The following is a 24416-nucleotide window of genomic DNA, read 5'->3' as shown; positions in this document are numbered from 1 at the left end:
GTATTCCTCGTCGAGAAGCAGTCTCGGGCGCCCCGCAGGGTATTTATGCAGGATGTGGCTGTTGGGCGACTCGGGTCATAGAAGTGTCATAGAGATAGGTAGATGGACTCCGCGTGGTTACCCCGCACGAGATAACAAAAATGTAACAGCTCGACCTGGTGCTACGCACCGAGGCCGGTCCTCGGCGCATGGCTCCGACATCTTGTGTGGCAGGCTGGCTGTTAGAATCGTCCTTGATGCATGTGCTCGAGGCCTGCTTCCTGTGATGAGTAGCTGTCCGTGCACCTACCCGGTAAGTGTGGAGAATGCATACCACCCGCGAAAATGGAATTGCCTGAGAACAGTAGTCAAAATCCCCATGCAGCCCCATGCATGGCTGACAAGCCGCCGGCGCATTGCCCTGTGGGTCGCACGCGGTGCCTTGGAATGCCGGCACGGATCAATCGAGATATGTTGGTGCGACCGGTGGCGTTGGGGAGGCGCGTCCTATCAAAGCCTCCATGTGCTCGTGTGCAAGTCCTGTCCATCCGCCGCCCAACCACCGCGCGCGCGTTTGCCCGAGTGTGCCCGTGGTATACCGTGTCTCCTGCTCTTGCCTAGCCGTGACAAAGAGTTGCTGTGATTTACCTTTGTGTCTTCTGGAAGCATCACAGCGTGAGCAATGTGCATGTAATTGCTTCCACTTGCTTGTGCCGCGGCCCGCAACTAGATCTTGCCGCCGCTGAATTCATTATGCACCAGGCCCCGATCGATCATTTCGATGATGCCTACCCGCCCCATATTCAGCATCATGGTCGTCTGCAACAGTCTGCAGCTCACCACGCGTCGGCACGCGACCTTCGGCCCGCGCATTTGGTAAGGAGCAAATATTGCAGTCTGAATGCAGTGCACAGCGGCGCCTGCCCCCTGGAAGTTACTAATTCAGCGTGTAGATAACAAGAGCGGCAGACCGAAACGCCAACACGGAATGATGTTTTCACAGGGTTCCTCACTGCTAGTACGTTCGCCGCCGAACCTTGGAAGTTCGCCCGGATACTGATCCCAGGAACTGCTCCGACACTGAGATGGTCGTCAGGTCCTGCCTTGAGACAAGTACCTGGAGTACGGGGGACCGCCGGGATGTGCCTTCCCAGACTATGCTGATTTCCGACACCCTCGGCATCCTTCTAATCCCTGCTCAACTTGAACGGTCAAGGTTTCCTGCGCAACTGAATTGCACAACTCACGAATGGATTCGCGTCAGCGCCATGTGGACATCGAGCGCCGCGGAGCGTCGCTCCAGGGCTCTTCCTGTATAAACTCGACACGACGTCAAGATGCGACGTCACCCCGCGATAAGCCCCCAGTTGGCCTGCCGCGGACCATATGGCTAGGCACTCGGTGCTCGAATATAGTCCATCGGACAACACTGCATCCGGTGTAGGTTTGCTCAATGGGCTTCGCAGTTGTCAATACATATGCCAATCTATAACATGGATTTTTGCGGTCTGCTTTGGGAACTAAGTTATCTATGAACGTCGGGGATTGGTGAAAACTCTCACCGTCTAGAATCAGCAATAGGACAGTTTGACAGGCGGACACGACGGCCCGCTTGCGACCTCTCTTGCCGCGATGGACGGAACATCTACAGATGGTGCCTGGATGCCAGCGTTCAAAACTTGTGGTCTGGCTCCATGACGTGAATTGGTGCCTGTATACGCTCAACACGGGCATTTCGGCAGCCACAAAGTCGACTTTGCCATGTCCCATAGGACGACGCGGCGTTGGCACCAATACTTGATATCAAGCCAGCGGTCCGTTAAAGGTCGGTGACAGTTGCCTGGACTCAAATATTCAGCTGTGCTTCATGCAGTTGATTGAGCATGTTACCATCGGTGGAGGTCACGAGGACAACAATTCTACAATGATACATGCGCCGCTGTGTGGCGCCCAATTGCCACTGTGGTGGAACCGCGAACTCAGTGGGCCGTATTGGCAGAGGACTCACGGACAGTGACCTTGGTAACTGATTGATTCCGATCCATCCCCGACGGTGACGGCAACGTACGACCTTGAGATGGGAAGCAAAGCATCTGTAGCTCGGGCAACCACATACTTAGTTCGGGCAACCACCTACGAGAGGTATTCCATCAAAGTCGCGTCGCGAACGCTCCCAGTCCATTGAAGTATGTACAGGCCGAAAGCATGAGCATTCCACGGCGCCACGCAACCGTGGAACCGCCTCAATGACAGCTTTCCGGTGCTCTGACCAACATCAGCGTCATGTCGAATATCATCATCACAAATGCGCACCATATGTATCTCAGAACTCCAGCCAGTCTTTCGTGGACATTCTCCAGTAAGTTCTGGTGTAAACTGTAAAGGTCATTCGCCACGTTGGCTAGAGCGCATGTCCGATTGAATGACAACGTGATGGATGGTCCACGACACCCCCGCCCCGCCTCACAGCCAGACGAGCTCCATCCTTGCTAGGCTCGCGCTAGCTTCCTTCGCGAGTCGTAATTTGTCCGTAGCAATCTGAATGGTGCGGTCCCCATCGCACCAGGGCACAACGACGTTCATCTGTCCCAGCGCCGGAAGACGGGGATCGCGGGAAAGTGAGGAACACGACGATGGCCTCGTTGCTGAGCATCGCCTCGGAGTTGCATTCCCCGCGGAGTCTTGTGAGACGGGAAAGGTCGTGAAGAAGGTAGAAGTCCGGTAGGGAGTGAGGGGTCTCAAGCGTGCCAGAAAGTGCGCGGTAGAGCGGGCCCCAAGGACAGTTGATGAGTGCGAGAGAGCATAGTGAAAGTCGTTGGAGCAAATGGTATCTGGATGTCAGTCTTCCCTACGCACACTGATTAGAAGTCAGCGACACACATCCTCAATTGCTGATGGTCACTCACAATTCACAAAGTGGGCGAAAGAGCTGTTCGCGCCTGCCCATACAGTGCGCCGCTCATGTATAACCCAGTGGGGCTGCTGACCTTGACTGCGTGTCTGCCATCCATATATGCGTACCTAAGAACCTTCGTCATTCGACTCGGCGTATGCAGGTCACAGGACGACTCGGGGGACCACAACGTAAAGGCGGCAACGGAACGCGAACGAAATATCATGTATCGCCCAGTCAGATACAGCTAGGGACACAGTACTCTGAGGTGCTCTGAGCGCTGTGCAACGAAGACGACGACGCGGTTGGCTGGCCACTGGCAGAGCAACTTGAACTTGAACGCGCTTGTGGCTGAGCCGGCCGATGCCGGATGCGCGTTTGAAGGTCACGGTGTCGTCCTCCTCCCCCTTGTACGGTCGTGCCTGCAGTCACAGGGCGGTCTTTGTCGCAGAGACGAACGAGTTGCATAGTGAGTAGCGATAGTGTTGTACGATATGGTGTCCGCGGCTGTGGCATGATCTGGAGTAGACATGACATGCGTTGTATGCTGCAACGCCGCATTAGCAGCTTTGACGCTCGCCTTCGCGCTTCGGTGCTGCACCGCACGCAGTGACTTGACCGTTAATCGACAAATTTGTTGCCTTTGGGACCAACGCCATTGATCCTCCCTCAAGTCCAGGAGTTCACGTCTTACATGCGATTACTTCACGAAACATGCGACAACATCATTGGCATCCCTGGGACATTTTGCTCATGCTCCGCTTGTCTCCTTCTCGACTGCATCCGCCATCTCGCCCAGCGTGTCAAACCTGAATGTCGCCTTCGACCCCTCGGCCTCATCCCAGCCAATCTGCGTGCCCTTCCTAGAGATCCACGCCGTCCCCAAGCCTACCTCACGCGATGGCTGAATATCATGCGCCACGCTCGCCGCGACGACGAGGACCTGCTCCCTCGGGACGCCGAGCTCCGCCTCGACACGGCGCAGCGCGTACTCGCGCGCACGCGGGTCGGGCTTGTACGCGCCGGCGTCCTCCGCGGTGTAGATCGCCGAGAAGCGGAAGCGCGGCGCGTCGGGCGGGCCCTCAAGCGCGTGCTGGGTGTGGGCGAAGGACGCGCGGTCGACGTTGGAGAGGACGGTGAGCTTGAAGTGCTTGCTAAGCGTCACCAGCGCGGGGATAGTGTCGGGGAAGGGCGCCCAGCTCCCTATGCTCTGCCCGAAGGCGGTGTGCGCGTCCGGGGGTTCAGATGCTGACGCGGAAGACCCGACGGTGGTGCCCGAGGTGACCGTGCCCGTGCTGGTCTCGACGCTCGCTGCGGTGGTTCCGGAGGGTTCGGCAGGCGTGAGCTTGTTGTGAGCGCGCGCCTCGAGCTCGGCATAGACCCGGGCGAGGACCTCGCTGTAGAGCATAGTGGGGTAGCGGGTCTGCAAATCGCGCTCGACGCTGCAGTACGCTGTTAGGGCGGCGTCGCGGGAAGCGAGGGGCGTCCCTGCGAGAGTGGGTTCGAGGGCACGGGCTATGGCCGTCTCCCAGTCCTGTCAAGAAGTAGTGAGCATCTCACAGAAAGAACGTTGCGCGGAAGAAGGTGGAGGCACGTACGATGAGCGTCCCGTAGACGTCAAACATGATGACCTTGTAGTCGGTAAGCTTCGGTGACATGGTAGCAGACTGGACAGTGAAGGATGCAAGCGGGCTACAGTATATGGTACTTATGCCGTGGTTTGCCCTGCGCGAACCAAATCAGTATATATCCTTCGTCGCATTCCTGGTCACGCTATGCGCGACGGACGACTCGGACCCGTCGAGCAAGATGCGCTGGGGTACAGTCAAGCTGACTCACTGGATGGTTATCTGACGCTATCCGTAGTTGCTGCGACTAGATGATGATGAAGATAGAGAACTTCGTTCGAATGAGTCCATCGCTATTCAGTGCCGTTGCGCCCGCATGAGCTCACCGTCGTTCGGAGCCGTGTAGCGCTCGCGCGGTGGCTGCACCAGCGTCATTGCGGCACGTGATCGGGACGCGTTGAGCACGAGGCGAGGGCGAGCTCGGAGCGCGTCGAACGGACGCTGTACGCTGCCTGTACGCGGCAACCAATATATTCCTCGAGGCCTCGCTTCAAACGCGCTGCGGGCCAGACTTCTGTTCGCACACATTTTTACTCCTCCCTCCTCTACCCTATCCCCGCCCTCTCTGACGAACGTGCACGACCCATACTACGACCAGCTATGAAGTTCGCGAGGTGCGTCTCCCCATTGCCCCATACGGTGACACCGTCAAAAGAGAGCTGCGTGCTCATGGACTCGTCATAGGTACCTGGAGGAAACTCAGGTGTGTGATGTGCATAGTCGAAGTTGACGTTCTCATTCTGGAGAAACGTCCAGACTCCTGAGTGGAAAAAGGCCTACATGTGAGTACTTTTCTGTCAGGTCAAGCTTTGATGTGCGAACGTTCGCTCCGGCGGGGAACCCAAATTTGCCGACTGCGAGGCGTCTACACACTGTCTACACACGCCTCGCTCGTCAAGCATGTCACTGCACCGCTCGTGGCGCTCATCACGAAGATGCATCGACCGAACTGCAGTATGGGAACGCCCACAGAGCCACAGTGCCGGACAACTGCGATCACCTGCTAGCATGCGCTACATTTGTTGTCGTTGAGGGGTCGGCTCTTCGACGACATCTTCCCAAGGACGCTTCGTTGGGCAGATACTCGCCTTCTCACTAGCGAACTCGAGAACACACTCCGATCCGCGCCCATATGAGGCGTAGAGTTGCGAGCTTATGAGCCCCGAGCCCTTTGTCAAGCTGATTACGCATTATCATGCGTCACTTCCAGTACCTGATGGACGTCCTCTAAATGGGCTAACATCTCGAAGAGGCGGGGTATTGTCGCCATGCTCTGCACGCGTCATTCGCTGATAATTGCCTACTGTAACGTGCAACAGTGAGCCTCTGTAGCAGCAGTGTGTCCAAGTCCCGGTGATGGTCAGATATCATCTATTGTCTAGGTCGACGGACTTTGACAGCATGCGGATTCTGTAGCCTATGTTGCATTTCTAAGCACTTGCACGAATCGCGATGAACAACCTGTGCAAATACTCTCTCCGCCTGTATCTCATTCGATAGTACACCGAGAACTGACTCTTTTCTGCTCCTGTTCGCAGTGACTACCGGGGTCTCAAGAAGAAAATCACCGCCATCAGACGTGCCCAAGAGCTCGACTTGGACACCAGCGGTGCCGGTACCACACCTCTTCTCCCGCTTACACCCTCGCCAAGTCGGCTTCCCGACGCTGAAAAGGAGCCTTCAACGCCAGTATCACCTCGTACCGCGCACTTCAGCCCCGATGCCACGCGTACGAGCACGTCCTCCGCCTCTGTGCACCCAGACGCAGAACAGGGTACGCCTGGACAATCCCCTTCAGATTTGGGAGCGGATGACGCGCAGGCCCCGGTGCAGACGGACGCGAGCGCGAGTCCGAGCCCAGCACGTACTTCCAGCAGCGGGTTCCCGCGCCTCCGCCGGCGGACGACAACGGGTCTCTCTGTATCGACTCGCGCGCGGAGTAACTCGGGCTCTCAATCGATTGCGCGGGATGGTCGCGCTGCGACGCCCGTGACCCCCACTACGGCGAAGAGCACGGGCAGGAATTGGCCCTGGGCACCGGGAGCGCACCCGCCGCTCAGAGAACTGCTACCCAGGCTTCCGCCCGTGGCACGTTCGTTCTTCGACATGCTGGACGGGGAGCTGGACAAAGTAGAGAGCTTCTATTGCGCGAGAGAGCGCGAGCTCAGAACGAGGTGGGTCTGCGCTGTAAGCGGACGAGTCAGCGAGGGCACTCATGGTCACGGCAGGTATGAGATGCTGAAGCAGCAGCTGCAAGAGCTCAAGGACCACAGACGGGCCTTCTACGTATGTCGCGCCTATCCCGCTCCTCTCCCCTCCCCTCACGTTCTGATTTTGCCTGTCCGTCGGGTTATCAGGAAGCGCATCCGAAAGCGGGAATGGCCCCTGCGTGGCTCACTGTGCCCGCGCGTTTCCGGACGCCGACCGCGCACCCCAGGAAGCTCACGCGGGAGAACGACGGGCCGTCGTCGCAACACGCGAGCGACGAGGACGTCGGGATGGAGGAGAAGGCGATCGCGCTCGAGGCGCGCGCGGCCAGCTCGCCGACAACGGCGACGACGACGTTGCATGATCTCGAGCACGAGGACGAGGCGGGCAAGAAGGGAACCGTACGGACCGTTGAGCGCGCGGATGGGCCTGGTGCGCGTAAGGGCGTGGAGGAGCCACATCGCCCTAGTGTGCGCTTGCATGAGGGCTCGGGATCGGCGGGCGCGAGGCGGGACCCGGAAGAGTACCATGAGGCGAAGAAACAGCTGAAGAAGGCAGTACAGGAGTGTTATCGGTAAGTACTGTGAGGGTTTGTATTTCTGAACGCTACTGGTCATTGATGCGCTCCTGTAGCGGCCTTGAGGTGTTGAATAACTACCGAGTGAGTTATGTCCGCGCAGTCTACTTCAGCTTGCTGATACGCCTGAACTAGACTTTGAACCTCATCGGATTTAGGAAGGCTCTGAAGAAGTTTGAGAAGGTCACGCATGTATGTTGCATCCTCCATGCGGCACTGGCTAGCCTCTCATCCTCTTGCTCCACAGATCCCCGCGATGCAGGCCTACACGATTGAGAAGATCGAGCCAAGCGCGATATCGTCGGGTGCGCGACTCGACGCAATGCTTCGTGAGATGGAAGATCTCTTCGCAGCTCGCTTTGGTGAGTTATGCATACTCGTGACATTTGTTCTGCGTTCTCACTGTCGTCATGGCCGCCTCATAGCGCGCGGCGACAAGAAACGTGCCCAAGCTCGTCTACGGAGCGGAGCCACGCACAAAAGCCATCATTTTAGTACCTTCAGGTCAGGCCTGCTCCTCGGCCTGGGAATCCCCGCTCTGGTAGACGGCCTGTATAGAAGTGAGAATCCTGTCCCTCGTGTGACCAGGCAACATCTGATGGCTACTATGTGTAGGCTTTCAGCCTGACACGCGTGCAGCGATTCCGTCGTGGGATGGTCTGCTCTTCGTCTATGGCATCTTTGCCGTGCCTATCATTTTTTCGTGTCTGATCGGAATCAACCTGCTTGTCTGGCACAATGCGCGGATAAATTATGTCTTCATCTTTGGTGCGCTCCCTGAATTGCTACCTACACACCGTGTTACTGGGTCACTCATGTTACCACGTCTGTTGACAGAACTGGACCTACGGACAAAGTTAGACCATAGAGAATACTTTGAGGTACGTGGAGAACGCAGTTGCGCGGCCCGGCAGACATTGATGATGTCTCGGCCGCAGATACCTGCGTTACTACTATCTACACTCTGCTACGCACTCTGGCTGTCGTTCGCTCGAGTAGGCTCACACACCATCGAGCCACCATACTGGGCACTTCTCTGGGTCGTGTGGGCGTTATTTGTTTGGTTGAACCCGCTGCCGATCCTGTTCCGGCCATCGCGTTACTGGCTGTTGAGAAACTTGTATAGACAGCTTACGTCTGGTGTGCGACGTGTTGAAGTGAGTTCCTCGCTACCTGATCGTGATTTTGCGAAAGCGTCGCTGATGAATCGATGCTCTGGTTAGTTCCAAGATTTCTGGATGGGGTGATTCGCCAAGTTTCTACGCATTCGTTGCTCGGACTGAGACTTTCCCATTGCAATCTTCAGCGACCAGTTCTGCAGTCTGGTCTTTACGCTCGCGGATCTATGGTTCGCAGGCTGCGCATATAGCCACGGACTTAGGAATTGGCGAGTGTGTACGGCCGGGAATAACTGGGGTCCGATGTTTGCGCTCGGCGCGTTGCCGCTCTTCGTTCGGTTCGTGCAGAGCATCCGGCGATGGGTTGACTCGAGGCAGTGGACCCACCTAGTCAACGTGAGTAGTTTTGACAGATACTTCGTAGCGTCGTTTTTGACCCTCGTGCAAGGCTGGGAAATACGGAACAGGCGTCATCTATTATATGACCTACTACTTATGGAGAGCGAACGGTAAGTCCGCTGGTCGGCATTCTTGTGTGACGTACGCTGATATTCGTTGGTACCAGGCGGAGGGTATGGCCCGAGGTTCATCCCCTGGTGTATCATGGGCATGCTTTACGCTACATATGCTTGTGCATGGGTGAGTTGGACTCGTTTGTGTTACAGTTGCAGGACGTCCGACTGAGTGTGACCGCGTCCAAGGACTTTATCATGGATTGGTCGTTCTTCCAACCTCATGCGAAGTATCCTCTGTTGCGGTCGGAGATATTGTATACCTCCTGGCTACCAGTGAGTTTCTTATATTTATCGAAGGCGTCAGTCATATCAACCTTGCGCTCTAGGTCTACTATATTGCAATTGTGAGTATCCGCAATGCATTTCAGTCCATCTGTTGAGCTGACTCCGCCAGATCACGAACATAATCATCCGCTTCGAATTCGTTATGTACATCCCGCGGAGCGGTATTAATTACACGATACGCACGTTCATTGCCGCTATGCTGGAGATGCTTAGAAGATGGCAGTGGAACTTCTGTAAGTGTCTAAGCTGCCTTTCGATGAGCTGATGTTCTGACGATCTTCCGTGGGCAGTCCGGCTCGAGAACGAACACCTCGGCAACATGGATCAATACCGCGTGACGCGGGAGGTCCCGTTGCCGTACTCGTTCGACGACACCAACCATGATTCGGATGGAGGTGACGAGGATGAGGATGTAGATAGACGGAGTCAGTCGAGCTCTTGGCGGCGCCGTAGGTAGTCAAGTCCGGATGTCCTACGTAGGGAGGGTATCAGCGGGCTGCTACCCCACTGTCTCGCTTGCTAAACTGGCCGTTCTCTTTCTCGATTGCTCAGCAGTTCACAGTGTCAGGTGAAATTGGACTGTCGTCTAGGCACGCGGACCGGCAACTGTCACTCTGCCTCGCCACAAGTACATTGTTCGGGCCCCTGGGCGCGCATTGCTAACTGCAACCTGACTAGAACTCAACCTTGTGAGTGAATAGTAATTATTGGCCACGTATTATTGTGAAATGAGAGCTGACCTGGTATGAGTAGCAGGCCATGGTTTCAATTTGGGTCGAGACAAGCACCCAGGGATACGAGCGGAGACTGTGACGACATGACACTACGGTCCGTACGGACGTGCGCAGATGATCCGCACCCGCTGCGACAGCGCCAGAGCTAACAGTTTTATGTTACGCGCATGGAATATGCCGCAAATGTCAATGGTCCTTCTGCTCTACACCTGGACAGCTCCTACGCTTGCTTTGCACGCTTGGAAGCAAACTTAAGGTTCAAAATCAGTGAGGTTCTTTCGCCGGAGTAGTTAAAGTATGGACGCACCGTGTTTGCATCATGCACGCCTTACCCCCACTGTGTCCACCCTACCGTCCTCCATGGCGATTCCCGACCCAGCCATATCCACGAACTTGCAGTGCTGTGTCTGTGGCGCACAGGCATACATCAGGTGCCCTCGATGTAAAGATACCTCGTACTGCTGCGACGGGCATATGCAACGGGTGAGCTCTTCGCTGCTCTCACTGTAGCCGTATTGCGAGATACTCATGCACCTGCAGAATCTGGACCAGCACAGGAGGCACTGTGCGACTCCGAACGGCGCTGGACCTCGCTCCTTCAAGGTCAATGCCATCCTTTTCCCTGTGAACGGAGGTAGACCGCGCATGATCAAGGTCCACTGCAAGGTGCAGCACGAGGTTCCGGTGTACCCTACCGGGGATGTAGTCGTTGCGGAGATCCTAAACTTCAAGAAATGGTTCAAGCCCAGGTCTCTGCGACCGACGCTCCCTGTCCTGATGGTGGTCGACGGCCAGAGCTTCGGGCTGGCATATGATTTCGCGATCATATACGATGCTTACTTCCCCATCAACGGCTCTCGGCCCAACGAGTGTCTTCGACAATTGACGAGGGAGTTGACGCCAATTCCCTGGGCAGGAAACATCATTGCGATGAGGATGGAGAGGCTCCCTGATTTAGTGCGATTTCCAGACGCGGATATGGACAAGGATTTATTGAAATTACTGGGATTCTTCATTACGTACGGTACCGCAGGGTGTGCACACCATACGAGGATCAGATGGGGTGTAAATAGTCTCTTCAGGTCGTTTTCGAGCACCATGACGATCGTCATCAGTGTACTGTTTGTCAGCTTGCTTGGTTACTGTGCGTGGCGTGTATTCCAGTGATCCACTGTGTGTTGATTGTATCGGTACCTCTCATTGCACCCGACAGAGTACGACAATGCAGCCCGTATCAAAAATGCATGGAGATACGCTAAAGCAGTCGCCCATAGACAGAGCTTCAATATCAGTGTGATTCTTCTGAATCGAGGAGGGCCGTCGAGTTGTATTGATGTTCAGCACCTGTCGTTCGCCGCTCGCCACGGGCGTTGCTTAGCAGGGACTCCGGGTGACCATCTGGGATTTCTCGATATCTATCCCAGCCTACTACAGCCCAGTCCATGTTGTCAGGGCCCCGACCTTGAGACGCACATGCGCGGAGTCCGACGGTTTCGCAATGGCACCATTCCGGACGCAGAGGACTTGGACGGCCGGACAGGGCCAGGCAGACGCGACCTCGGCTGCGGTGACCCAGCCTGAGAGGTACACCGGACGAATCACTGAGAAATACCGTCCGGAGTCCAGAGCTTTGAACGCACCATTTGCGTCACAAGGCTAGGGCCCAACGATGTGGACCAATTGGCTTTCAATTCATACCAACGCCGTGCAAAGATGTACCTTGCGGCTTAAGTGTCAATACTGCTCAGAATGGCACCTGAAAATGAACCTTTGCACACGTCAGAAAAAGTGGCCCGATGCATTATGTTGCAAGGCAATAAAACACAGGAGCGTCAGGAAGGACGACCATGTGCTAGTGGCTGTAGGCGATAACACCGATCCTGTTACGAGCCTCGTGGACTGCGTATTGAGAACAATGGCAAATGCGACTCACCGCGACTAGTTGAACACTGGTATCTGAGCATGGTGATACCAAACCGGATCGCTGAGGAAGTATTCTGGGGGGCCGTAGTGCCACCCTTCGTGTGATGTGAAGAAAAGTGATTCCCCGGAAGCCCACAGTCAGACAAGACCAAACCGCACCCGGCCTCCTGTGCTCTCGGGAGGCGGAAGGTTTCGTGCGATGGTGGAGCACATCTCTCGGTGTCAATCCGTGACGGCGGCCACCTGGGCGGCATTGTACGATCCTCTTGCAAGAACCTCCTGGGTGATGACAAAGTTACGCTGGGGCCTGAAGTCTAGGCAGAGCGTAATGTTGAGCAGGGGATGCGCGATACAGAGCGATCCGAGTGTGGAGCAAAATCGCGACTATTTTCTGAATAAGCCATAGCTCTGAGGCCCCTTGCGTGCAACGATGCGAAGGGCAATCGACCTGAGGCTCCGGAACGTGTCCTGAGGCCTTGAGGGCGCGGCGTGATCAACATGTCCCTCACGAAGAACATGCGCTTCACCGGGAATGACAAGTATAGTGCTTTCAGGCAGTACTGACACTGAGGTCAAGGGCAAGCTCATCGTTACCGGGCCGTGAGAATACGCATTCGAGAAAGAGTTCCTCCAACGTGTCCTTCGAGTCGACGAGGACTTGTTGTATGGACTCCGAAGGAGTGGCCTCCGAGTAGACTTGGTCCATGGCGATTCTGCGCAGCCGACATTGCGCTCCCTTGTCCCATGCCTGCGCCAGTACGCCCAATGATAGTGCTTGTTCCTGACTAGCGAAGACGGGAATGATGGGTTGCCGGAGCAGCGTACTGACTGTGTGGCGAGGCACCAGGTTTGGCGGGAAAGATAGGCATGATGTGTCTATGAGTGGTTTAGGTGTCCCGTTGAATATGTCAATGAGAGTCGACAGGTCATCAAGGGCAAAGATGAACAAGCCTAGATCGGAGCCCTTGCTTCCTACTGTCATGAAGTCCAGTGTTCGTAGGCTTGGTGCGAGGGCGCCGACGTCGTGTCTGAGATCCTCAGGAATGGAGAACGAGAACAGGAACATTCGGATATGAGAAAGACGGCCCAGCTTCGGCAGAAGCCGTAGTAGCCACTGGCCATTGGCCGGGAATGTCCTGTCTTTGCTGTCCTTCCTACCGCTCCCGCGGATAGTGAGCGAGCGAATGCAGTGTTGCACGTAGTTGGGTTTATTGAGAAAGGCTTCTAGAGAGTTGAAGTCCGCCGCACTGTTGAGACCTACGCGACAGAACGCATGCCGTCGGGATGGGGGAAATATTGCACGGCAAGTGAGGCTACACGCCATGAGCGGGCCCATATCGTTTCTGAGCCATCCGATGATGTTGTCCCAGACCTCGACAGGTAGTCCGCCGGTTGGCGTAGCCTTGACGAGCATTGATGCTGTTCATGGACCACCCTATAGCCTGCAGTAAGAGTCAGTCGGTCTCCTGCAGCGACTGATCAAACATACCGTGACTTCAGCCATTATTATACTCACCCAGATCCTCCCCAGAAGGTAAATGCCAATAGTGTTGTCTGAGAGCGATACGACTGCAACTTGAGAGTAGAGACGGAGGAGACTCGAGCTTGAGCTGCTTGGGCTTGAGTCACAGTGGCGCGAGCGTTCACATTGTCAAGTAAATATTGTTTCATCTGCCGCGCACGAGCCTCCACGGATGCATCCGGCGTCTGCCGGCGCGGCTCAGCCACAAGCGCGTCGCTCAGCCACAGCCAGCCTGAGCAAACCCGGAAACGCGAACACAGGAATGCAATTCTCGTGCAGTGCGCACATGCCTTAGTCCCGAGGGTCTATGCTGCAGTACCCTGAGTCAGTGCTGTACATATAAGTATCTCTGCTGGCTGTTGCCGGGCGCTATGTCGGGCGCCTATCAGCATACGGGCTGTGCTATAAAGGGCGACCGTTGCGTCCCTTCGTACTCGAGCTCCTCCCTTCCTTTCGAACCAAGTTCCACGAGTACAGGTACTGGCTAGTGAGTCTGTCATCTTCTCATGCGCTCTTGAGGATTCAGTGAACATCATCCTTGCGTCTAGCCTTGCTTGTTTCGATTTTTATCTATATTTCGTCACGCTACTCTTCTTCACCTTCGTCAACGACTTATTTGCTGCTTAACGATCCGTCTACGATGCGTTCATCCGTTGTTGTCATCGCCGCTCTTGCTGCTACCATCGCCCCTGCATTGGGGCTTCCGATGTGTGTATCTTACCCAGTATCTCGTGCAATCTCACCTGAACGTGCCGTTTGTTGTAGAAACGAGTTCGGTATCGCCGCGCGTGCCTCACAGTATGTCTTCGAGAATGTCTGACACCGGAATGAAAGCTCAGCTAGTATACGCAGGTATCGCCGGTCGCCAGATCTGGTCGATAGCATGTACGCTCGAGACGAAGACGAAACGTTCTTGTACCGCAGGTGAGCTGCATTAGTGGAGCAGTTGTCTGTGTTACGCTGACACCTCGTGTTAGGGAGCCCTTCGACCTTAGAAAGGCGAGGATCGGGGTTGTAGTGCACAAGCGCTCCCCCGAGCCGTATGTGATCTTCAACAAGGAGTGAGTCTTGTTAAGACTTGGCCCAGGTTCCTGCTGAACTGAGTGGACTGCTTTCAGTGCGCCCATCCCTCCCGCCTGCCGTAGCGGAGTAACACACTGCTTGCGTGCGCTCGAGGACGAGCTGGATTGAGGAGGTTTGCGCGGATCGGTGATTTATAGTAGCTTGTGACTCTTGACGATTTTCATGCCGAATACGATTACGATTGAGGAGCTCAGTATTCGAGGGACTGGGCGAAACTCTCTGGATAGCCTTGTGAACACACAACTTGAGAGGAAGCCATACGAAAACTGCCATGCCAAACGCATCCATTCAGTCGTGCCCGCTTCGTGATACATGCTCTGAGTAGGATGAGGCGACCGGGTGCGGCATGCGGGACCATCAGATACCTGCGCTCGCAAACGACCAGTTTTCCCAGCAGCCCGGCGCAGGCCCGGCGCCTGCAGGGGGGACGACGCTCCTGTACGCGTCCATATGAAGACGTTGGTGGCGCGCAGTGCGGGAGGCGCAGTGCGGCAAGTCTTGCAGCGGGGGCGGACATACGTCTCCGAGGAGAAGACAGGAAGGCCGCGCGCGTTCAGTATCGGATGGGAAGGATAGGCTCAGCCCGGATCGTGGATAGATCGACTGACTGTTCGAGTGCTTCGTCCAGTTCGCCGATGAGTACTCTAGATCGCACAATGTAAGCGAGGATGACGCAGCGATTGGGTATACGCACATTTGGTCGCCCTTGACGAGATACAACCCCAGCTCAATCTCCTCCACGCCGGCATCCATGCTATATACGCGCTCTTTTGAGTTGGACAGGACGACGTTCGATTTTTGGTCGTAGCCAGCCATGACGCCCTGTTAAGTACGTACCAAAAAGCGCAGTTAGCACCATTGACACACATGGTAGAAGGAATACACGCACCACTATGGCGCGTCCATCCTGCAGGATGAGGAGAACGCGATCTGAGAAGCAGAGGGTAGATGAGACGACGTTCCTTAAACCACTTCACAACTGATGATTCAGAATAAAAGCAGCGCATGAAGTATGACTTACGGTCAACATATCCTTGCAGGGTCGCCATGCTTTGCAAGGCGCACGGACGGTGGTAGTGGTCGAACGCGGAGGGTCGCCGCCTGAAGCGCGCGCAGCCTCCGGTGGCGCAGAGGCGGACTGTGTACCACGTGATTTTGCACTACACTATAACATTCAGACTCTCGCCGCGTCTCATCGAACTTGTCTTCCACCGTGCTCACTCTCTATAATCATATTCAGTCCACCTGCATGAATGTTTGTGGCAAGGAAACTTGTAGACTGCAAGACCTGATCTCATGACTGCGCACGCTCTCTTCCGGACCGCCTGGCAAATATACTCTCACAGTGAAGTAGCCAGTCATTGGCAGCATTTATCCTCTGACGCGATGCTCCCACACCTCCGTGTTGACCAACTCCCTCGCGGCCCGCCCAGCCCATATTCTTGACCGAGATATAAGAATGCGGTATACGACAAGATCAGAGTGGTTGCCCTCAGGACCTCTGTGGCTACCGAAGACGTCGCCGTGACCAACCGTCATGATCGTGCTGCTGTACGCGAGCTTGACCCTCCTCGCATCCGCCGTCTCTGCATACGAAAAGGTATGCAGAGTGACACCGCTGGGTGGTGGGCAAGACGATGGCCCGACCATCAACAATGTCTTCGCCGAATGCGCGTCCGAGGCTACCATCGTGTTGGATGGCTACTATAGCGTGAACACACTGCTACTGACCGAGGGCCTCAGCCATGTGGATATTCTGCTCAGTGGAACAGGTGAGCATGTTTTGCAAGAACCCCTGTTTTCTCAACTAACCCCAAAACAGTGCAATACACTGCGGATATCGAGTACTGGTCTCCGAATAGTCTTTACTTGACATTCCAGAACGCGTCCGTCTGTCGTTTCTGAGTGTTCATCGGGTATATGCTAACCTACTAGTATCGCGTAGGACGACGTTTTGGTTCCTCTCTGGCGATGATATCCATCTCTACGGAGGTGGGACAATCGACGGCAACGGCCAGGTCTGGTACGATACGTTCAACATAACCGGAGTATGATCTACCATTTTTCGTCCCAACACTAGCTAACGTGCAATTGTGCAGGAATCTGCGACAGCGGGTGCTTCTACGCGGTCCTTCTCGCGCCCCATACCGTTGACGGTTGGCAATGCGTCGAACGTTGTCGTCGAGAACATCACGCAGTGGCAGTCGCCTAATTGGGCAAGTTGTCTCGTTTGCATGTTCAGGACGGGGTACTGATGTACTCGTGTTGCTATGCAGAACAATGTATGTGCCTATCAAGGTTACGTGCAGTGTCATTGACATAGCTATACTGCAGTTCGTGTACCAAAGTACCAACGTTACGTATCGCAACATCAAGTGTGTCAACTCAGATCCGTTGACTTTGCAATCACTGATCTAGCACGCCAGTATCAACTCCTTCTCGTATTCGAGCGCACCTGCCAAGAACACCGGTGAATGTCTGTCATCTACGCAGCTGACAGCGGGCTGAACGCTTGGACTTCATAGACGGTTGGGACATCTACCGCTCGTCCCAAGTTACTATCACCGACTCCATTATCAACAACGGCGACGACTGCGTCTGTAAGTTTGGTATGCTGTACTTTCTATGAACCACTCAATTGAGCATAACCCTGGCAGCTCTGAAACCGAATGTTACCGAGGTCGTTGTAACCAACCTGTGGTGCAACGGCTCTCACGGAATCTCCGTGGGCAGCCTTGGGCAGGTTGGCTAGCACGTTCGCTGAATATTCGTTGCGCTCATAGATTCTCATTCAGTACGCTGGCGAGACAGACATCGTCGCCAATGTCTTCGTCAAGAACGTTACTATGCGTTATGCTGAGAATGGCGCCCGTATCAAGGCCTTTGGCGGGAGTCCTGACGCAAGTACGTCGTTTCCCAACCCTGCTGTAACATGGGCACGTGCTATACTGTACATGTTTCCATCCAGATAGTACAGCTGGTGGAGGCACTGGCTATGTCAAGAATGTGACATTCGAGGACTTTTTCGGTATGCTGCTCCGCTATCAATTTCAATGTGCAAGTGGCACTGACGCAAAAGGATGCTTGCAGTCTATGTCGTGGACGACCCAATCGTCATTGATCAGGTCAGTTATTGATTTGCACGGTACCACAGCCCACACAAACATGGGCGTCTCACTAACGCACATCCAGTGCTACTTCACGGACGCTTCTGTCTGCGAGGAGTACCCCAGCCAGCTCTCCATCTCTGACATTCACTGTACGTTCTGAGTCTCTTGGCCCTCTCGACACCCCGATTCACATGGCCACTCGTAGTCATCAACGTGACAGGAACCTCGTCTGGGGCGGAAGGTACCGTCGTCGTCGACCTGGAGTGCTCTCAGGAATGCGAGGACATCACAGCGAGCGGAATTGATGTCACATCGCCGGACGGCCCTGCTACGTATGTCTGCAAGAACATTGCGAGCACAGACGAGGTGAGTTGCCCGGGGCATAGTAACACCACCACTTCACTGAGCGCCCTGTGTAGCTGGGCTTCAACTGTAGTGCTCCTTCGAGCTGATGCAGTTGTGTTGGAAGTTGTGTTTGCCAAGGCATACTTTGCCGGCAAGATTTCTTGGTGTCTTGACCCATGTAATGCTGCTATTGAGAGTTCGAACGGACGACAGTACGAAACCAGATTAGTGAGAGCTGGTTTCTATACGCAAGCTGCTATATGCTTCCCGAGTTCTTATTCAAATCAAGCTTTGGATAGGTAAGGTTTCTGCTAACGGCATCCAGGTAGGTGTACGCCCAACGAGCCCAAAAGAGCAAGAGAACATGTGGACGGGCGCGTTCTGACCTGTTATGGCATTCGGGTTTGCTTCCAAGCCAGGCACATACTTGCGCCCATCTTCGCCCCTTCGGATTTGGGACGAGGAAAGAATGATGATATGCAGGTGAGTGTTTTCTTGACCTCATGCGTGGGTCGCGCGACACGGGTCTTAGGAGCTGAGACTAAGCTGGGACGCGTTGGACAGGGAACGCTCCTCACGTGACGGCGACACGGCGCTCCCGGCCCGCCGCACGCCCGCCGCACTCATTGACTCAACGGCTTCGCACACCTCAGCTTCGGCTGGGCGTGCAGGGCGTCGTTCACGCTACCACGGTCGTTTGACGGCGTCCCTCGCCCCATCCCCGTGCGGCCCGCTCGGTGAGCGTTCTCGTAGTGTACGGCAACCCTATCATGTGCACGAGGATCCGCGTGATCGTGGCAGGGTCTTCATCCTCAACGAATAAATAGCGCAAATCGTCGAGGACAGACCGAGCTCCACCCTCGGTCTTCCGACGCGTCTTTTGCTCGTATACTCACCATGTTCAAGGTAGTCCTGGTACTTGTCTCCCTCGCTGCGCGCGCGCTGGCCTGGGACACTGTTTGCGCTGTGAAACCTCTTGGTGGAGGACAGGATGACGGACCGAACATCAATGCTGCATTCGAGGAATGCTCAAGCAATGCAGCCATTATCCTCGACGGGTACTACAGTGTCAATACTTTGCTCTTGGCCAAGGGGCTAAGTCACGTTGACATCGTTTTGAGTGGGACGGGTAAGAGTTATCTTCATTGCGCGTATTCATGTCTGATGGAGATACATGCAACAGTGCAATATACGCCTAACATCGCGTACTGGTCACCGAACAGTCTGTATCTGACATACCAGAACGCGTACGTATCATGCCTCACTGTTACGTACATCGCGTCCAACTGTGTGTCAGGACCACCTTCTGGTTCTTGTCCGGACAGTACATTCACCTCTACGGCGGCGGTACCATTGACGGCAATGGCCAGGTATGGTGGGACACCTTCAACACCACAGGGGTAACATTAGAATATCTGGCACTCCGAACAGCTCGACTGATGAGTGTTCAATCCAGAATTCGGGGACTGCGGGTGGCTCGTCTACGACCTTCGCCCGACCGATCCCGCTTACCGTGGGGAACGCGTCGAACGTCGTAGTTGAGGATATCACGGAGATTGGCTCACCGTTCTGGGTACGTCCAGTGTTTTGTTGCACACGCACTAAGCGTGTTGTACTAAGCGAATACATAGAACAACGTAAGCATACTATATTGCAGACGTGCCTACGATCTGACTCACACATTGCCGATACAGTTCGTGTATCAGAGTACCAACGTGACTTACAGCCGCATTAAGTGAATTTCTATTCTGCACTCCTAGTGCTTCAGCCCGTGCGCTGACAAAATATGCAGCATCAGCTCGGTGTCGTACTCAAGCGCTCCGACCGCCAACTCGGGTAGGTCCAGGCTAGTTGCATAGTGACCTCTCAGAATAGCTAACGTCGTGTCTAGACGGTTGGGACATTTACAGGTCTTCATATGTCACCATACAAGACTCCACCGTAAACAACGACGATGACTGCGTCTGTAAGTGAACTGCAGCAGTTTTTAGGGACATTCTTAAGTGTTGTCTAGCTTTCAAGCCGAACTCTACCAACATGGTCGTGCAGAACATGTGGTGCAACGGATCTCACGGAATTTCCGTCGGCAGTCTTGGGCAGGCACGTTTGCTGCGTAACAGTGGCGGTCACCACACTGACCCTCTCTGTTCGTCAGTACGCGGGCGAAACCGACATCGTCGCGAATGTGTTCGTCAACAACGTGACCATGCGCAATGCAGAGAACGGTGCACGCATCAAGGTGTTCGGTGGCAGCCCATACGCCAGTACGTGCAATCCATATCACCTGCATGGGACTGAGGTATGACTTTTTGCAAAGACAGCACAGCTGGCGGCGGCACCGGCTACGTGAAAAACATCACATTCCAGAACTTCTACGGTAAATGCATCGTTATGCGGACGCGAGCATGCCCAGTACAACTGACCATACACTTCTAGTGTACAATGTCGACAACCCGATGTACCTCAACCAAGTACGGCTTCCATGCCGAACAGTATCACCCCATCTCACTCTGATCTGAACAGTGCTATTCGACGCCCGCGGCGACTTGCGAGGAGTACCCCAGCACCCTCAGCATCTCCGACATCCACTGTACGCTCTCCCTCAGCCGCCGCCCTACCGCTCCTCCTGCTCACGCTTGAACGACAGACATCAACGTGACGGGCACCTCGTCCGGTGAGGAGGGCAGCGTCGTCGTCGACCTGGAGTGCTCCGCCGAGTGTGAGGACATCACCGCGACGGGCACGCACTTGACGGCGCCGAACGGCACCGCGACGTACGTCTGCGACAAAATCGCGACTCTGGACGAGGTATGATATGTCGTCGTGGCCCACCGTTGATAATCGTAGGAGAACTGACGATCGGTTTGTACAGCTCGACTTCAATTGCACCGCGCCATCGTAAGGGTCTCCGACATAATGCGTATGATACGATGTGTGCCAGAAATCCAATGGGATGTGCTATCCAAGTTGTAATAGTACTTTGGTGATCGTCGGATGAGACTCTCATGCCGTGCTTGAGCTTCGAGCTCACTCCCAGCGCTATCTCAACATCGTCCTCATGCCGAACGTCTGGCCACTGGGGGCAGAATGCCAAGTTCCGTGCATGAATACCGTAAGGGCACGTGAGAAATCGGGATCAGTGTTCAACGTTCAACGTTCAGCGCGCGCCGTGCAATTACTACTTACAACCCACTCGCAGTCGCAAGTCGAAGTCGCACGGACCAAAGCTACCGTTGTACAGTGCACCTACGCCTATTGATTGAGATACCTATTCTCCTCATGCCCGCCAAACGAACCAAGGAGTCTAGCGGAAATGGGCAGAAAGCGAAGGTTCGGGGCAAAGTTGGTGGGAACGCAGTAAGCTTGATCAGATTGTCCCTCTGAGTAGTAACCCAGTAGCACTGATTCCTACCATGCGGGTCAGCTCACTGGGATCAATCGCTGTGACCAATGTGCCACCGAAAATATCGAGTTCTGTCGTATAAGCAAGAACCGCAGAGCATGCAATCGTTGTCGTGTCAATTCTGCTTGCTCCTTTGCAGTGAGTTATCTTCCTTGTGTACGTAGATGATGGGTCGGCACTGATATAGTGCAGGATGGCCCTGGAGCAAAACAAGGCGATGAGGTGTCCGATGCGGAGACTGCAGAGTCCGATGATGTACAGTCCGATGATGAGCAATCTGTGGCGGCCAGCCACAGTAGTAGTGCTCCAATCGCAGGGCCATCGGGCAATGCAGGTAAGTACAAAGTAGACCAATCTGCAATAGTGATGGCTTGCTCACTGCCAGCACAGGGAATGGGGCCTCAGCTGCAGAGTTGTCTCAGAGGCTTGAAGACGTGGAGGGTCGTCTCCGAAGCATGGAGGACCGCATCCGCAAGCTGGAGGGTCACGGTGTAACCAAGCATGATCGTTCTGTTCAAATCTAAGCTGGAAGCCTAATAGCTGAGCTGTCTATCACTACACACTGAGGGGGTTCATTTGTCTTGATAACAATGCATGATATCAGTTCGCTTCTTGGAATTTATTCGCACATAGTCTATGATAAGTATGTGCCACTAGCTGATACTGTACTTCCTGACCCACATCAGCTTCGTCGAGACGTTCCGGCCCAAGCCTGGGTACAGCGCTGCGCACCTCAACCGGCGCTCTGCTACCTCGCTGCACAACGTCCAACACTCAATGGAAAGACATGCTGGCGCCGGCGCGTCTTCTGCAGTCGATCGCCAATTCTGCTGCCATGCACGAACCCCATCGAATACAGTTCGTGAAAAAACAGGCGCTCCACCGATTCCTCCAATCTATGTACTTATCAATTCGGTTGAGTATGATAGGGATGGTGGTCTACAAAGAGGGAGGCGCATTGTCCAGAGAAGAGACCAGCATCGCCGTCTAACGCCATTACATATGTACAAGAGAGTGCGCACGGACTCGGGGGAACCGAACCAAGAATGCCGGGGGGATCAACCGTTCGAACGAGACGCGTCGTCGGTGCTCAGTAACCAGTGTCACGTACGTGTAGTAGAATGTATCCTACGCCAAGCCAACCACAATATAACACACGACTCCACTGTCGGACAGAAGAGTGGGGGATCTGCCAATGAAAGAGGGCAGCCCCTTCACTTGCTGCCGGACGTCTTATAGAGCACGAGCCCGCCGAGCGCGATCGAGTAGCCGAACACTTGGAGCGGCGTGATCGACGTGCCCCAGATCAGGACGGAGCCGCTGATGAGCAGGATGTCCTTGAAGACGCCTGCGAGCGTGAGCACGAGCCCGCTGCCCGCACCGACGAGGAACACTGCTGCGATGTTCAGCAGGAATGCCACTGCTGCGTTACTCAGCAGGATCCATGGCCTAGTAGACTTTCAGCATGTAATGCTGAGACGAGAGACAGAAAGAACACGCACCCAATACGAGCTATCTCGTAGAAGGGCGCGAGCCCCTCGGTGAGCGGAAGCACGGCAAGGTTGATGATGGCGCACACGGGCGCGTAGTAGTGTAGCGACACGAGCGGGTCCATCTTCAGGCCGTGCAACAGGATCTGGATCATGACCAGGCGCGACGCCTCGAACTGCGACAACCCCGGGTCAGTTTCCTTAGCACAGGCCGAATCAAAGTGACATGAGGACGTACGACAACAGCAGCGGCTTGCGTGAGGAAGCCGACGATGTTGAACTTGAGCTCACCCTGGGAAGCGAGTGCGACGCCGGACGAGATCATGACGACGATCACCGCAAGCTTCTTGTTGGGTTCTGCTATCCGGAAGGTCCACGAAATAAGCAGAATCGCAACAGGTACAAAAGCCTATTGGGGACGGATGTGAGATCGGGGGGGATGCTGCTATGACGGCAGCGGACTGACCTTGAGCATCTGAATATACGCCACGCTGAGGTACAGGTATGCGGTGTTGCTCAGGATGAGTGAGGCGCTGAAGAGAAGGCCGATAGGCAGGATCGAGCGGATGAACAGTTCCTTAGAAACATGGACGTCCTTCGCACCATCTAGGAGATGCGTCGTGCGTTGTAGGACACGGGTACCGATTGCCTAGAAAGATAATGAGCATTCGTCCGTCATCAGTGTTGGGCTCACAAGATGACTGTATGCCTTTTCAGGTGCTCGGAGCGGTTATGGCGCGCTACCACTACAGCCCACAGCACTGAGTCGAAATGGCCGCTGCTTGGGTCAACTTACGCGCCATATGATACGTGGGTTCCAATCCAGAACAACTCTGATGATGGAGACCACTTCATACCGGATAGAGCAACCAAATTCAGTCGCGTAAAGAAATGACGACATTCAGATCGGACAACGTGCACATAGCCCGTCCGATCGCGTCGTGTTCCGTACGTGTGTGGTTTGCTCCAGGGAATCCAAAATACAACGTTGTAACTTGTATCCCCCGCAACCACCGCTCGAGCTACATTCACCAGACGAGCACAGCAATCAATACTCACCGCGAATGTTAAGTGCCATGTCACCAGGAACACGGGGAACCGGAACTGAAGTGTATTGTACACGTAGTTATTGTAGATGATGACAGCCGAGCTCAGGACAATCCAGATAGGGATGATAGCTGCGGCAGAGAGCTTCGGCTTGTTCGCTGGTCGGGCGACCTGCGCAGTAACTGGGGAGGGAAGGGGGTCGTTAGAGGTCTTCTCGTCGTGGACTTCCAGTGTCTGAGAGCCACTCTGCTCTGAAGAAGAAAGCGCCTTTTCGTAGTCTTTGCTAGACATGGATGGCTTGTTGAGATAGCTGGCCAAGAGGTGGTGATAGTGCTGCTGTAGCGTGTGGGCGGTGTCTCGGAGGACTAGATGGGCTCAGTGTTGTGCAACGAGGCGAAAGGAGAGACTAGTAGTCGGATGGTGCCTTAGGAGCCAAACAAGCCAGACAGGAGGCGCAGTGACCGCCGGGAGGATGAAGGGCGGAGGAAAGGAGACGATGCCCGTTTTCTACGCCCAGCCCCGACACGGCATATCCACACCACGTGACCCAAGCCGC

The 24416-nt window shown here is 54.9% G+C and overlaps 9 protein-coding genes across 9 annotated transcripts; 5 read left to right on the top strand and 4 right to left on the bottom strand.

Annotated features, from left to right (window-relative positions):
• Nucleotides 1-3497: 3497 nt before the first annotated feature.
• Nucleotides 3498-4733, bottom strand: C8Q71DRAFT_774860 (HAD-like protein). Its single transcript, XM_047924557.1, has 2 exons — nt 4471-4733; nt 3498-4406 (listed from the first exon to the last, which is right to left on the bottom strand). The coding sequence occupies exons 1-2, from the start codon at nt 4528-4530 to the stop codon at nt 3624-3626; spliced, it is 843 nt and encodes a 280-aa protein (XP_047776042.1). The 5' UTR covers nt 4531-4733; the 3' UTR covers nt 3498-3623.
• A 2808-nt stretch (nt 4734-7541) lies between these two features.
• C8Q71DRAFT_713287 (uncharacterized protein) lies at nt 7542-7913 on the top strand (the record flags this gene model as incomplete). Its single annotated transcript, XM_047920906.1, has 2 exons — nt 7542-7647; nt 7711-7913. The coding sequence occupies 2 exons, from the start codon at nt 7542-7544 to the stop codon at nt 7911-7913; spliced, it is 309 nt and encodes a 102-aa protein (XP_047776041.1).
• Nucleotides 7914-8208: 295 nt separating this feature from the next.
• Nucleotides 8209-9660, top strand: C8Q71DRAFT_713068 (EXS-domain-containing protein; the record flags this gene model as incomplete). Its single annotated transcript, XM_047920896.1, has 9 exons — nt 8209-8442; nt 8509-8528; nt 8592-8799; nt 8852-8912; nt 8969-9042; nt 9105-9191; nt 9245-9262; nt 9313-9436; nt 9494-9660. The coding sequence occupies 9 exons, from the start codon at nt 8209-8211 to the stop codon at nt 9658-9660; spliced, it is 993 nt and encodes a 330-aa protein (XP_047776040.1).
• Nucleotides 9661-12262: 2602 nt separating this feature from the next.
• Nucleotides 12263-13508, bottom strand: C8Q71DRAFT_196289 (uncharacterized protein). The gene is made up of 2 exons (XM_047916911.1): nt 13350-13508; nt 12263-13302 (listed from the first exon to the last, which is right to left on the bottom strand). The coding sequence occupies exon 2, from the start codon at nt 13272-13274 to the stop codon at nt 12411-12413; it is 864 nt and encodes a 287-aa protein (XP_047776039.1). The 5' UTR covers nt 13275-13302; nt 13350-13508; the 3' UTR covers nt 12263-12410.
• Nucleotides 13509-13829: 321 nt separating this feature from the next.
• C8Q71DRAFT_774844 (uncharacterized protein) lies at nt 13830-14658 on the top strand. The gene is made up of 6 exons (XM_047924556.1): nt 13830-13869; nt 13931-14090; nt 14148-14180; nt 14235-14306; nt 14360-14443; nt 14501-14658. Exons 2-6 carry the CDS (start codon nt 14023-14025, stop codon nt 14571-14573), a joined length of 330 nt encoding a protein of 109 aa, XP_047776038.1. The 5' UTR covers nt 13830-13869; nt 13931-14022; the 3' UTR covers nt 14574-14658.
• A 360-nt stretch (nt 14659-15018) lies between these two features.
• On the bottom strand, nt 15019-15514 carry C8Q71DRAFT_860541 (uncharacterized protein; the record flags this gene model as incomplete). The annotated part of the gene is made up of 4 exons (XM_047927812.1): nt 15019-15109; nt 15160-15287; nt 15355-15395; nt 15487-15514. 4 exons carry the CDS (start codon nt 15512-15514, stop codon nt 15019-15021), a joined length of 288 nt encoding a protein of 95 aa, XP_047776037.1.
• Nucleotides 15515-15632: 118 nt separating this feature from the next.
• Nucleotides 15633-18172, top strand: C8Q71DRAFT_774838 (pectin lyase-like protein). The gene is made up of 15 exons (XM_047924555.1): nt 15633-16237; nt 16288-16351; nt 16411-16513; nt 16565-16681; nt 16742-16747; nt 16800-16840; nt 16892-16935; nt 16991-17065; nt 17123-17208; nt 17261-17369; nt 17434-17493; nt 17556-17590; nt 17658-17724; nt 17781-17941; nt 17995-18172. The coding sequence occupies exons 1-15, from the start codon at nt 16003-16005 to the stop codon at nt 18025-18027; spliced, it is 1236 nt and encodes a 411-aa protein (XP_047776036.1). The 5' UTR covers nt 15633-16002; the 3' UTR covers nt 18028-18172.
• Nucleotides 18173-18581: 409 nt separating this feature from the next.
• C8Q71DRAFT_774829 (pectin lyase-like protein) lies at nt 18582-20950 on the top strand. The gene is made up of 15 exons (XM_047924554.1): nt 18582-19049; nt 19104-19167; nt 19218-19320; nt 19377-19493; nt 19552-19557; nt 19615-19655; nt 19713-19756; nt 19812-19886; nt 19935-20020; nt 20076-20184; nt 20238-20297; nt 20357-20391; nt 20444-20510; nt 20568-20728; nt 20793-20950. The coding sequence occupies exons 1-15, from the start codon at nt 18818-18820 to the stop codon at nt 20820-20822; spliced, it is 1230 nt and encodes a 409-aa protein (XP_047776035.1). The 5' UTR covers nt 18582-18817; the 3' UTR covers nt 20823-20950.
• Nucleotides 20951-22363: 1413 nt separating this feature from the next.
• On the bottom strand, nt 22364-24355 carry C8Q71DRAFT_195921 (TPT-domain-containing protein). The gene is made up of 5 exons (XM_047916910.1): nt 23873-24355; nt 23280-23462; nt 23052-23222; nt 22826-22989; nt 22364-22772 (listed from the first exon to the last, which is right to left on the bottom strand). The coding sequence occupies exons 1-5, from the start codon at nt 24149-24151 to the stop codon at nt 22538-22540; spliced, it is 1032 nt and encodes a 343-aa protein (XP_047776034.1). The 5' UTR covers nt 24152-24355; the 3' UTR covers nt 22364-22537.
• Nucleotides 24356-24416: the final 61 nt, after the last annotated feature.

The sequence above is a fragment of the Rhodofomes roseus genome, assembly GCF_022264815.1.
Source record: "Rhodofomes roseus strain CIRM-BRFM 1785 chromosome Unknown C8Q71scaffold_19, whole genome shotgun sequence".
Classification (NCBI taxonomy): domain Eukaryota; kingdom Fungi; phylum Basidiomycota; class Agaricomycetes; order Polyporales; family Fomitopsidaceae; genus Rhodofomes; species Rhodofomes roseus.
The sequence above is the reverse complement of the archived record's forward strand: the minus strand, read 5'-3'. Positions and strand labels throughout refer to the sequence as shown.